Genomic DNA, 12,944 nt, shown 5'->3' with positions numbered 1-12,944 from the left:
CGCACTTTGCTTAGGTTATTCTTGACTTGACTTTATTGCCTACCTCTTCAAATTATTTTCTTTGTTTTTTTTTTGTCTTTTTGTAAGACACAGTGGAAAATAACGTTCAAAAACACTGTTTTCTTGCTCGGCGCACATTTCCATTTTTGGAGAATAACAAAAGTTGCATTGCTTTTCATAAACATTTACACTGTGTCGTTCGTGTGTGTTTGTGTAGGTGAGCAAGCCAACATGAACAGCGCAGAAGAGATCCTGTTTTGTGCATCTCAACCGCTGTCCTGTAGTGAGTACTTTAGAAAAGATCATAATCATAATGCATTAATCGTAAGTGGAGATACTGCATGCATTTCTTTAAATAAAACATCTTTAATTTGGGGACTTTAAAAACCATACAATGCTCTGTATGTTTATAAAACAGGTGAACCGTACATTTAAATGTATCCTACTCTTTAATAACTGATTAATTGTTTGGGTGAAATGAGCACAGATGTAAATATAACACATATAATGTATAAAAATGAAGTTTATTCCAGCTCTGTGCTGCTGTAGTACAGGAGCCCCTGCAGAGCCTGGATCACACTGCTGCTGGATTGTGGTTTAACAGCTGATTCGATCCCCCTGTGCTGGGAGCCCTACGCTGCCTGGCTATTTATGGCAGATGCCCCTCTATCGAGGCCGCTCTCTTCAGCCCATACATGGTTGCTGTGGGATGAGGTTACCACACCGATTTTGGCCCACACTCCCCAAACCCCTTAGAAGCAGTGTTGTGTCGCCACTCAGTCTAAACTATCAGACCAGGGTCCCAAACCTGTGTTACAAGAATGGACATTTTAAGAATCACAGTTTTGACTTTTGGAATAGTTTGAAGCTCCACTCATTGTAGGCGTGTCAATCTGTTCCAGCACCCTCTTTGTGCTGTGTATTTTTTCTTAGCTTCATCCCTCTCCCTCTCCTGCATACCCCACTCTCCCTCTCCCTTCTTTCTCTTTTGCTCGGCTGTTCCTGGACTGATTTATTTCGCCCGGTGCAGCAAAGCTAGTGGGAAAGCACCAGGCTATATTTGTCGGCTGCTGAGGTTGGACCTGCTTCATGGTGGATGACTTTGGATCCTTCTGTTTGGGTTTACCTGCTCACACCTGCGCCTCCTGCCTCCTCAGCATCTGCTTTTCTCTGAATAAGGAACTAGTGAGACCCGTTGGTAGTTTCATATGAATTCTACTGTCAGGATAAATGGACTTCACCTGTGAAGCATTTCTCTCCCTAGTCCCTTATTATTGGAGCTAAAGCATTGTAAGTATTGTTTTCTCTTTCCTTGTTTAATTCTAATGCGTGCTATGGTATATATTAGGTCAGCAAGTTCATTATTTTTGGCATGGATTTGTGTTGAATTGCACAATTATCTGGTAATTTCTACTGTTGAAGTAGATAAAAAGATGTTTGCCCATTATGTTAAGCTGTTTCATTTACTTTTGTGAAAAAAGCAGCTTACCTGTGACTTAATTGTAAAAAACTATTAATAAATTGGGTAATTAAACCTCCCTTTACTGAATTACAACAAGAGATTTAAATGCACAGAAGTAGCCACACACCTGATCTGGGCTTGAAAAAGAAAGCTGGTAAGTTTGCTTTCTGTCAGTTTCATTGTTCATCAGAATTTGTGTAATCCAATTGCATAGTATATTGAAACAGATTTACTTTGGCTCACAGTCAGATCTGAATAACTTCATTTGCAAAGTGCATCATGCCCAAAAGAATCATATTGTTGCAGAAACCTGGACAAATAGTCAGCAGCACTTAGTACTTTTTACTCTGTCAGTCAGAGTACCGGGTGGATTTCATAGTTTGGCAGCCGGTTTAGTAAAGTCATTGTGAATCATTATTTTTGCCAAACTACCCAGAAGAGGAGGCACACTCAGGTATCAAAACTCAGCAGTACTTGACTGATGTCTTTAATTTTCCCCCCCGGAGGACTGAATGTAGTGTCCCAACCCAAACCTCCCCCTTGTTGCTTTGCAGCGTCTCAAGTAACCACATGGGTATTAGCATTCCGAGCTCCAGATTATGGCTGTATGGTGGTATGTGTGTGCAGCTGATTTTTCGGGCTATGTGTCGTGCTGGTGTGTTGTTCCAACGCGGGCCAGGCGTCGTTTCTCCACAGTTTTGTTTTTATAGTGTGTGTGTGTGTGTGAGTGTGTGTGACTGCGTACGGCTTGGTACTCTGCACCTGCTGCACCCATCAAAACGAACAGACAGGTTTACTGGCCGGCCCCCCATGCTTGACCTTGTGCCACTGGATTCCATTCATCTACATATAAGAATACAGATTTGCACTCATTATCACCCAGCTGTGATACATGTATTGTTTAAGACCTACATTCTTTGTCACAGTAGGTCATAATTAACACATGCATATATGCTCTGCTCTACTTGCGTGTACTTCTAAGCTTCCTTGTTGATCAGCAAATGGACACCAGAACAAAAAGCTTTTTATACAAAGCAGTTTCAGGTATGTTTCACCCAAACAAGTGCAGATTATTGTGCTTCTTTCTCCAGGCAATGGAGAAATATAGCTCTTTTATGGTGTTGGTGTTTACACGATGAGTGTACAAGCCGTGTTGGAGATTGTGGCAGCAGATTGTCATAGCTGTAAGAATAACTTTCCTGTAACGGAAAGGGCAAATATTGAGTTCTCAGAACAGCACAACAAGTGTCCTATCGATGTGTCTCCTAAGAAGAATCTGAACAACTCCAACTCTTTGGTGTGACCAGCATCTTCTTTTACATCTCCTGCTCCTATTTAAAGGAACAAACTGTTATGACCAAACTGACTCCAGCTTGAGACGTTTCCTCATATTTGACTTGTTGAACATGGTGTCATGCACCAGTTAACTTATAGCTTGTACTCAGCACCATGTCTGATTGTCCCCACAGTTGTTACTGTCACCACTTAGTGTGTCAGAAGGCAGAGAGCTGTCCACAGGCTCCTGCCGGCCTGCTAACACGCTGACCGTTTTTTGGTGTATAACTGCTGTTTGGGTGACACATGACATAAATAAGTGATGATTGTCACTAAATCCATGCTCCTAAATGGCTACTGTGTTCTAGGTGTGTACAGGAAAAAGCATGCTGGTAGCATACGTTAATTGGTAGTAGTGGACTTTCTGGATATTGCTTAGTGTTGTAATGGTTGTAAATCTTCACATTGGGTGGTTGCAGCAGGATTCAGCAGAGAAAAGGTGTAAATGTCATATGACCATGCAAGTAGAATAAAACAAGTAATAAAAATCAATCAAAGAAAATACTTAATGTGGATCCAAACAATCCAAAAACGGTTCTATTAAATGTATAGTTTGGGAAGTTTCATACTTGTTTAAAAGGCTGTATTGGAAGAAAATATGACTTAAAGTTATATGTTAAGATTTTGTTATTTAGGGTAGTTACCGTTGCAGTTATATAAAGTTGTTATGTACAGATTCCACAGGCACAAAGCAGACTTTTACTGGTATTATGAAATTAAGGATACCATGCCATAATTATAAATATACAGCATGTACAGCAGGCACTGAAAATGTCCTAGGTATATTTTGATATATGATGGTTTACTTTCAAGGTCCTGGGAAAGAAACAAGAGTGGATTTAACATAAAGTTTGTTTTGTCTAGTTTACGGTATTCCCATTAATAGTTAGTACATCTGAATACCTCAGAGCGTTAAGGTACATACTGTAACATGGGTTATAATCAGAGCCATGGCTTATGTTGCATATCGTCTTCCCTCCCATGTTATTAATGATCTGTGTTCTTTCTTGCCAAAAGCAGAAAAAGCTGCAGAAATGGCCATGCAATAATTCTGAGACATACGAAACCAATGAATAAATAGGCATTGTATCAAATTGAACACATGACCTGTCGGTCTGCTCATGAGTTACCTTAAGTTACCTCATCGTGTTACATAATGTGAAGATGTTCCTGGCTGATGTACCCTCAAGGAAAGACAGCCTAATCCTCAAGTAACCATTTCTGGCATGAAATCCTCCTCTTCCTCGTCATTCACTCACTCTACTCTGTCTCTCTTTTCCTCCCTCCCTCCTGCTCTGTCTAAGAGTTGCAAGTGTCTCTCCTTAGCACCGGGCTCTGTGCTCATCGATATCCATATAAGAGCAGAGCAGGCAGATTTCTGTGCTGAGTGTCAGGCCGAGTTGATGCAAAGCAGCAGAGAGGAACGCAGTTCTGGATCTAAAGAGCGAACTGCCAGAGTAAATGTTTAAGGAAGGAGGAAGGGTGAAGGTTCCGGCTCTGCTGGTTCAGGCTCTCACTCGACCTGTGTATTTGTGTGTAAGAGAGTTTGGATCATATACTTCTTCTGTGTGTGCATGTGTTTATATTAATGCATGTGTGTCAGCGTACATTTGTGCATTTCCACGAGCTAAACTAAACAGGGAATGTTTCTCCTAATAAAGGCAGCCTTGCTTGGAGCACAGTGTCTGCTGCTGCTGCCAAGAGTGCTAAGGCGTTTTTTAAATGAATAATTTTTCTGATAAAACAATAACCAATAGCAGGTATCTGGTAGATATCGGTTGCCTTGGGAAAGTTCAGGAATGTACAGGAGGTCATGCATTTTATATATTGTTAAATACACATATAAGAAGTGAATAGTTAGTATGAGCAGCTATTCAAGTATGGGTGAACAGGTGAAGAAAAACAATATGTTGTCTATAAAACTGCTGACAGTCAGAAGAAAGAGTCACAGTTTTGATTGAATTAGTGCACCAAATAAAAAACTTATATGTTGGCCTAAAATTGTGCGTAATGTTGGTTCATTTGTGGTAATGGTGAAACATGCCGTGGATTGTTTTTGTGAATTCAAGCTATAGTATAAGTTCGGCCTGTTGTTTGCTCAGTCACAATGTACACCACATAAAGCCTTGAGCTCAGTAAAGCTTAGACTGAAACAAAGGATCATGTGGTGTTGGTTTCCATAGGCAAAAAGTCCATTTGTAGCTGAAATCCTGTATGACCAGCTGAACTTTAAAGCTTAAAGTTTGATTAGCAGAGGGATGCTTTGATGTTGAGTCACACAAGGATTTGTTGAGGTACTTCGCCTCGTGGTGTTTACATGATGTCCCGGGTGTTGAGTTTTATTGACTGGTTTCTGCATCCAGTGTTGCAAGATCAAATTGTTGATCTGAGTTTCAGAAGGGGGTTTTTGTAACGTGAAGATTGGAAAACAGTTCTTCACTTGACAGAGAGATAGACCTGACAGCTAAGGCGGTCACTGATTGTTAGTTATATGATTTATGTAGAGATACAAAACTTTTGGCAGTACTTCTAAAGTGGAAAAACTCTCACAGAGTGGTTTCATTAACGTTGTTTTCTCTCTTTCCCGTGAGGATGGAAAAGCCTGAGTTAGGGCCAATATCATCAATATTCTTTAAAGTCAATCATTTACAGTTAAGCAGAACGTATTGATTGGGTATAAAAGTAAAATAAAGTAGATTATGTAAGAGATATACAAGACTCCTAAATGGCTTCTTAAAACATCCAACCCCAAAGTTAAAGAGCTTATCTATTAGCTAATTACTGTGAACTAATAAAGGAGGGCTGTAAACCCAGATGTTAAACCTGTGTACTGGTCACCATGATGTCTGACACAGGTTCCCATGTTGTCATCGACTGAGCCACGCATAGTCCACCTCAGTTTGGTTACTAGGTGTTGAGTGTTACATCTTATGCCAGTGAGGTTTACCTCTAAGAAAAGCTTGATGAATGAGGTCTGTTTTGAAATTGTAAAATATATGCAACCGGTGAGATAGACAGGCAGTCATGGAGGATGTATCATGTACAGGTAAACAGGGTGCTAAAAAGTGAAAAAACAGTAAGTAGATCAAATTCAAAAATAAAATAAGGAACCAAGAATGCAAGAAAAAGAGGAGAGAACAGGAGTTTATAGGAATGCATAGGGGCCAGAGGAGTTAGCAAGATGGATAGCAAGGATGACAAATCTGGGGAATGAAAGGAAGAAAGGAGTAGGAAAAGAAAACAAGACAGAGCAGCAAGCAGGCGTGGAGACGGTCCCCTGGTAAACACAGCCGGCTGTCTGACAGGGTGACCTCTCCCTGAGGCAGCCACTCACAACACATGTTGCCTTATTAGGGGCGTCTACAGGGAGCGGAGGCAGACTAGCGAAGGTGGGGAGGAGTTCGTGTGTGAAGGGGTGAGAAAACTCATCAGACAGACGGGTTGAGTGAGCAGGAGTCTGTAAGGTTGTGACTATAGTAACAGAGCTGGGTTTTTTATTATCAGGTGACCTGATCAATACAGTTTAGGTGGGTTTTAGATGAGAATGCAGCTCTCTCACCTGTCCAGTGTGACATACTGTAGATCTTACATAAATAATACACATCATGTTAGGTGGTATCATACTGAAGGTTTTCAGGAATAGGGTCTAAGAGGAAAAAAGTAAATGAATGTTTTTCTGTACATGTTTTTAGATCTCTTGTTTTCAGTAAATATTTCAAATGTGGGTGAAGATAAAGAGAGAATGACAAAGTGACAGGTTGATAATTTTTGCGGATTTTGTGGGGATTAAGTTCATTATACACACTGAAGTCAAACCTCAGTGAGAATCAACAGTTTACAAGTTTATAATTTATCGTTATTAATTATCATGTTAAGAATTAAGCATTTTCTGTCTTCTAAGGAAACATACAGCCCACACGCTTGCTCTAAGGGCAACAGTAACTAGTTCTCTGTGTGATTCACACTGTACCTTTTGTGCCAGCCTTGTAAACATATGTTATGGCAACAATAAAGATAATTTATTGTATTACACTCATGTCTAGCAGAATCTTCCAGGCCTTTTTTGGGGGGGCTTTTGGCCTTTATTTGAAAGCACAGCTGAAGAGTGACAGGAAAGGGCCACAGGCTGGATTTGAACCTGTGCTGCTGCAGTAAGGACTCAGCATTGGTACATGGGGCGTGAGCTCTACCAGGTGAGCTACCAGGGTCATTGTCTTTGGCGCTATGTTGCTTCACTTACTGCTAGTGCTTTGTGGGTCATAACAGATTTTAAGCAGTTCCCTGCATGCTATACAGGTACATTTACATTGGATTTGTGTGATGCTTTGGACAAAAGAGGAAAGTAAATAGCAAAAAATCTCATATCATTTATTAATATCAGTGAGTTCTTGTACCCTCATTGTGTTGGGATTTGAGTGCACTTCTGCACCTTTCATTTTTTTATTCAGGTTGCGCTACTGACAGTAAATAAAGCTATACATTGTATTAGTGATCCAAGCTCTACAGGTACCTTTCACTTTTTTGGCGTCTGGACTTGGCAGTCTGTATGATTTATCTTTGTTACTATTAAAAAGTTTAATTAGGCATGGGCTAAAGGTAGAAGGTTACCAGAGCTGGAGGAGTTAATTGGTCAACTGTTTAAAATATCAACATTTAATGCCTTTTTCTCCTGCTTCCGCTTATCAGGCATTTTGATATTTATGTATTTCACTGTAAGGGCCAGAGTGCAGAAGTGGCCAGAGGTGGAGCCTCAGTCTGTGATGTAGTGATTGGTCCTGCTCACTGTACCCTCCACTGCCTCCTCCTCTGACTTCAACAAGTGGGTTTTGTCGTCCATTAGATGAGATTGTGTCTGCACCCACTCTGTGTGATTGTGTCTGTACTTCTGAGTTCTCAACTCCTCAGTGACACAGAGTTAAAACTTGTATGAATCATGGTACGTGTGTTTGCGTGCTGTAGAGTGCAAGACGGTAGAGGAACATTGGAGGTGCAAGATGAGGAAGGGCAGAAATAAACTAAAATCCCATCAATTAGGTTTAGTCATTAACATTTAAAAAGATTCTCAAAAGTCCTTGTTAGTGATGTTGCAGTGAGAAATTATGAATACTGTTCTACTGCATTGCATTTGATAGCTTAATAAAGTCTACTGGCTGAACTGGCATCAAGACATGGCCGCCAGTAAAACCTTACAACCATAATGAATCATATTCCCAGTAGTACACTCATTTTTATGATCTGGTGGATTTCACAGTGATATTATAGGATGATAATAATTATAATGATATTATTAATATTAATGCTATTTCTGGCTTTAGTTTTTAGAGCTTTGATGGCACCTGGCCATCATGGCTGAAGCACACCTGATGTGTGCGTGTGTTCAGGATACCATCTGACTTCCAGTAGCCCCCGGGCCCAATACCACCCCCTGCAGTCTTGCCGGCACCCTCCTCCAATCCTGTTCCAGAGTTTTTATCATCAAGGCTAATTTCTGCCTGTAATCTGATTAGGGCTCTGAGCTGCTTTAGCACCCTGCTGTGCTGTCTCTCTCTCTCAGCTCATTTGCGTGCACACATACACTGACATGCACACCTACACACACACACACACACACACACACACACACATACTGTATGACAGCCAGTCTGTGTTGGCTGTACTGTAGCTTGCTGTGTAGCCGGGGCAGTCACTCTGCTGTGGCTGTGTGCTTGTCCGTGTGTGTGTGTTGTTGGGTCATCACCTCCATCCCTGCCTGCCTGCTTGTCGGTAGCAGCCCTCGCCTCCACCACTGTCACTCCTGCTGTCCACCACTGTCACCACCGCGGTGACCGGAGGGGAGTCGTAGCACCGGGGCATCCTTCGGCTCTTCTCCCTAAACATGTTTCGAAACCCATGGATCTCTAGTTACCATGTGAACGATGTGCAGCCCTATGGCCAAGGTAAGGCCTTTGAAAGGGTAGGGCTTGGTCTGCCTTTAGGATGGTTTTTTAACCTGCTTGAATACCTTTAACTCTACAGACTGCTTGGGGGACAAATGCCATTAAGCTCCATGAGGTAAATGACAGAGTTTGGTGGTTGTCACTGATACAGTAAGCAGGTGGGTTCAGCTTGGAAAGACAGGCGAAGAAGCTGGGAAGTTTCCTGGATGTCTCCTTATTTTGCTTCTGTTTGCTTGGATGGATCAGTTGAAAAGAGGGTTCACGATGTGTGTAAGCGTTACTCATCCCTGTCTAATGCAGTTGAGGATATTATTAATTGATACAGAAGGTTTACCTAATACGATCATCAGCATCAGGCTGCTTTAAGTGAATGAAGAGTGTGGTTAAGGAGTGACACGTACTTTTTACTGTGCTCATTTCAATGCTGAATATTCAACAGGTGCTTTTTCCTGTTTCCTCTGATGTTCTACCTTGTCAATGCAGTCAGTCGTAGCCTGCTGAGATGTTCAACCAGCAACCTTTCCACAAAGACTGTGCAAGTGAAGGCCCAGTTCACTCAGGGAGTCTATTTTGCACCTCTGAATATTTATAGAAAATCCCTCTCCTCACCATGCTCACTTTGGGACCGTCAGCAGCATAAGCTGCTCTCTGGCACTGCCAGCCTTGAGCCTTGTGCTGCTTGTTTTGTTGACAGCTTGCAGGCGTTTCCAAGGAAAGCCGGACCGACTTCTGTACGAGGGGCTTTCCAGACAGATAAACAGACGGCTACATGTACACACACATCCGCAAGGCTCCGTCCGGCTCCCAAGATCATGAATGTTCGTGCATTTGAGATGAGAGAATGCTTTAAAGGTTATGACATTTCTGGACTTTCAAGTGTGAAAATAGAGCGCCAAAGTTGTCACAGCCATCATCTAGGATCATTGCTTTTCATCCCAAGGAAAACACGTGATGGACAATTGCACTCATGGCACAGTAAATGAAGTCCAATTCAGATTTCTGGACTCCCTGGTGTCTAATTATCTTACATAAAAACATGAACTGAATTTCACCTAAGTGAGCATTAGTACCACCACACTTTTCACTTCCTTGCTTTCTGTCCTGACAAACATTCCCGTCAGTATTGCCACACAGTCTTTGGAGGCCAAAATAAACCAGAGGTGCTCTGGAGGCGTCTGAGGCAGTAACCTGATCTGTCTCCTATACTGGGATACAACTTTACAACAGGCTGCTGTTGCTGTGACGTGAGAGTCAGAGGGTCAGCTATCAGCTGGGAACTGGATGTGAACTTTCTGAGTAACCTTTTTTGACAAGTGACTCATACTGAGGCTGGAAACTCCCCGTCAGAACCGAACGGCACGTTGTTGGTGTTTACACTGAGAGACGAAAAATGACTTTCTGAACTTGTCAGTTCCAGATAAACCATTTCTTGTCCTTTTATCAGCATTGTATTTTTGTTTTAAAATATCATCATAATGAATAATTTGCTAGAGCAGTGGTAAATTACAGTACATATGCCAATTAAATACTGTGGTTGTAGTGCATTAAGGATAGCCATTATGTCTGCAAGTATTTTCAAAAACATACAACCTTTCCAGGGACTGTACTTTCAAAGAGGTGGTAAAAGACACCGTGGAGTATCATGAGACTATACATTTTTGGAAGGGTATCCTGAGGGGGAATCAAACCAACAAAACCCTAGTAGGTTGACCAGGTTTTTAGATCAAAAATAGATTAGAAAAATACTGCGGCAGACTCAGTGAGGACATGTTGCTTCAGAAAGGCAATGAAATAACAGAATATAAAATAGATTTGGGTACATATACAATCACACACAGTACAACATATATTGAAATTTGTCCTCTGCGTTTAACCCATCCTAAGTACTGCTAGCAGTGGTCCGCCATTGTGCACCAACCGGGGAACCAACTCCAGATCTGAGCCAGTGCCTTGGTCAAGGGCGCTGACTGGAGAAATTAGCCAAACATACATGTTTTGATGGTGGAGGAAACATAGGGAGTACATGCAAACTCCACACAGAAAGGTCCTGCCCCAGCAGGGAATCGAACGTCTTGCTGTGAGGTGACAGTGCCAACCACTGAGGAGATTCAGGAGGTCCAGCTAGGCTAAGATGCTGAAAGACTGCACAGCGCTTTATAATGCTATTAGACAGGATTTTACAGCTCTCAGCAACAATCATTTTATCCTCCTTCTTGACAGTTTGTGAGGTTAACAGTAGAATTACGCTGCTCATTACAAAATAGTCTACCAGCAATGTGGCCAACTCGGTGCCATCCATGTAGGATGGCATTGCATTGTGTTGCCGCAAAAATGTAGCCAGGTTTCTTTAGCTGGACAATCCGATATTTTGTTCCGGCAGTCACTGCGTCAGGACCCTAGCTGTGCTAACACAAAAGTCTCAATGAAATGAATTAGGGGCCTGCGTTTTTTACACTACTAAATATTGAATTGAAAGATGGAGTGTAGATTTCTTTGTTATTTAAGTTTAACTGAGTTATGTTTCTCCTTTTAGGAATTGGATCTAAAGCTCCCACCAAACTTTGTACCTCAACCTCATTGCCAACAGAAGCCTTAAGGTGAGTTTTTGCTTGCAAACAACAAAAATAAGTGTTTTTTTTTTGTTTTTTTTAGCAAATGGATTGATTTAACCCAATTTCAGAAGAAGCACCGGTTTCAGACTTTCTGTACTTTAAAGGAATAAAGTGGAGCTACAGAAATGTCACGTTCTATTTCCTAAAAGCTTTTACATTTTAGCTGTGTCATCAAGATAGGGATATGTAAGGATATAGGTTTACTACAGTAAAGTGCTTTAGCTTATCATGCACAGTAAGCATTAAAAGCTGGAGATGCCTGGAACAGCTTATCCTAAGACACTTTTTTGTTCACATGGCATTAGAGCTATAATACCTCCTTCAGGAGCACAAAGACCCCTTTTGCATTAGTTTACAGTGTTTCAGCATTAGACCTTTACCATAGTAAGCAAATTACCGTAACCCCCACAGAAAATGTAAGACAGGAATCACCAATATGTACATTCTTTCTATTACAGGTATCCAGTCCTGAAAATAAAGATCAGAATGTTTAAAATCTGATTTAGATTATGAGAAAAGGCGACATGCTAAGCAGCTCTTTTATCTTTTTGCCAAATTTTTCTTTGCTTTGTATAAGTAGAGGGGTATTCTGAGCTGTGTTGGACACTCGTCTGGAAAGACTTTTTGATGCATTGGAACATAAACTCTGAGTGACAAGCAATTTTAACTAATCTGCTCCTTAAAACAAAACGAAAAAATTGGTATTTTCCAGTAAAAGTTGATACAAACTGAAGTTGACAAGCCTTACCAATCCAGTCTGGTGTAATAGCATGAGGCTTACCTCCTACAGATGGTTGAAACCCCCCTTAATTCCCCTTTTATTCTAAGAGCTTTATACATGCATGTGATTGATACATAAAGAGTTGAGAAGAAATGAGAATGGAAGAGTCTAAATGGAAAACTATACATATTATTGTAACAATAAAATAGTTTATTTATCCTGTTGATTGTGGCATGAGAGAAAACCTGATTGTCTGTTTCAACTTGGAGGAGAGTCAACACTTATTGACCTAGTTCTTAAGCTGAATCCTGTTTGAATGACTCCAGCTGAGTTTCACCTTTACCTGCCATCACCTCTTTAAGACCGGGTGTTTGAGGCAGAGTGGTAGGGATGGCTGAAAAACAAAACTAGAGTTGAGTTAATGAGTTGAAGAGCAAGAGTTTTTCTATACTATATTTTCAGCATCACCTCTTTTATAAGTACATTCAAAGGTCTCACTCTGCCACTATGCCAGTATCACAAACCTAACCTGCACAGTTATTCCCTTTTTCTTCTTTTGCCATACTGTTTGGTCTTAATGTTCCTTATGACATTTATTTATAGTTTTTATTTAGTCAGGTACTGTACAGTTTCTTTATTTTTTCTTAGAGTGAAAACAGTTTCTTCAGCTGCTCCCAGGTCTTCCTCATTTGAAGTGAGCAATTGTACCATAATGTATAATGTATTTTCCTTTTGTTAGAATTAATTTTATAAAATCTGTATCGAAAATATCATTCAGGAACCAGTATCAAAGTCAAGGTATCATTGACTGAAAAGCTTTTTTTTTGGGGGGGGGGCGGCGGCTTTTCTTGCCTTTATTGTAGTGACAGCTGAAGATA

The 12,944-nt window shown here is 41.0% G+C and overlaps 1 protein-coding gene across 5 annotated transcripts in view; it reads left to right on the top strand.

Moving 5' to 3' along the window:
* The first annotated feature begins 755 nt into the window (after nt 1–755).
* LOC118335211 (supervillin-like) overlaps nt 756–12,944 on the top strand; it is a 48,018-nt gene continuing 35,829 nt past the window's right edge. For 4 of the 5 annotated variants that reach the window (XM_035671443.1, XM_035671444.1, XM_035671442.1 and 1 more), the window contains exons 1-2: nt 8,453–8,733; nt 11,267–11,330. In XM_035671443.1, coding sequence (XP_035527336.1) covers nt 8,673–8,733; nt 11,267–11,330 — 125 coding nt within the window. In that variant the 5' untranslated portion in view covers nt 8,453–8,672. Of the gene's footprint in view, nt 1,291–8,452; nt 8,734–11,266; nt 11,331–12,944 lie in introns of those variants that run through there. The other variant, XM_035671446.1, reaches the window with a different exon arrangement.

This window comes from Morone saxatilis, unplaced genomic scaffold, assembly GCF_004916995.1.
Source record: "Morone saxatilis isolate NCDOM2014 unplaced genomic scaffold, NCSU_SB_2.0 Contig23, whole genome shotgun sequence".
NCBI lineage: Eukaryota > Metazoa > Chordata > Actinopteri > Moronidae > Morone > Morone saxatilis.
This window is presented reverse-complemented; position numbering and strand designations above follow the sequence as displayed.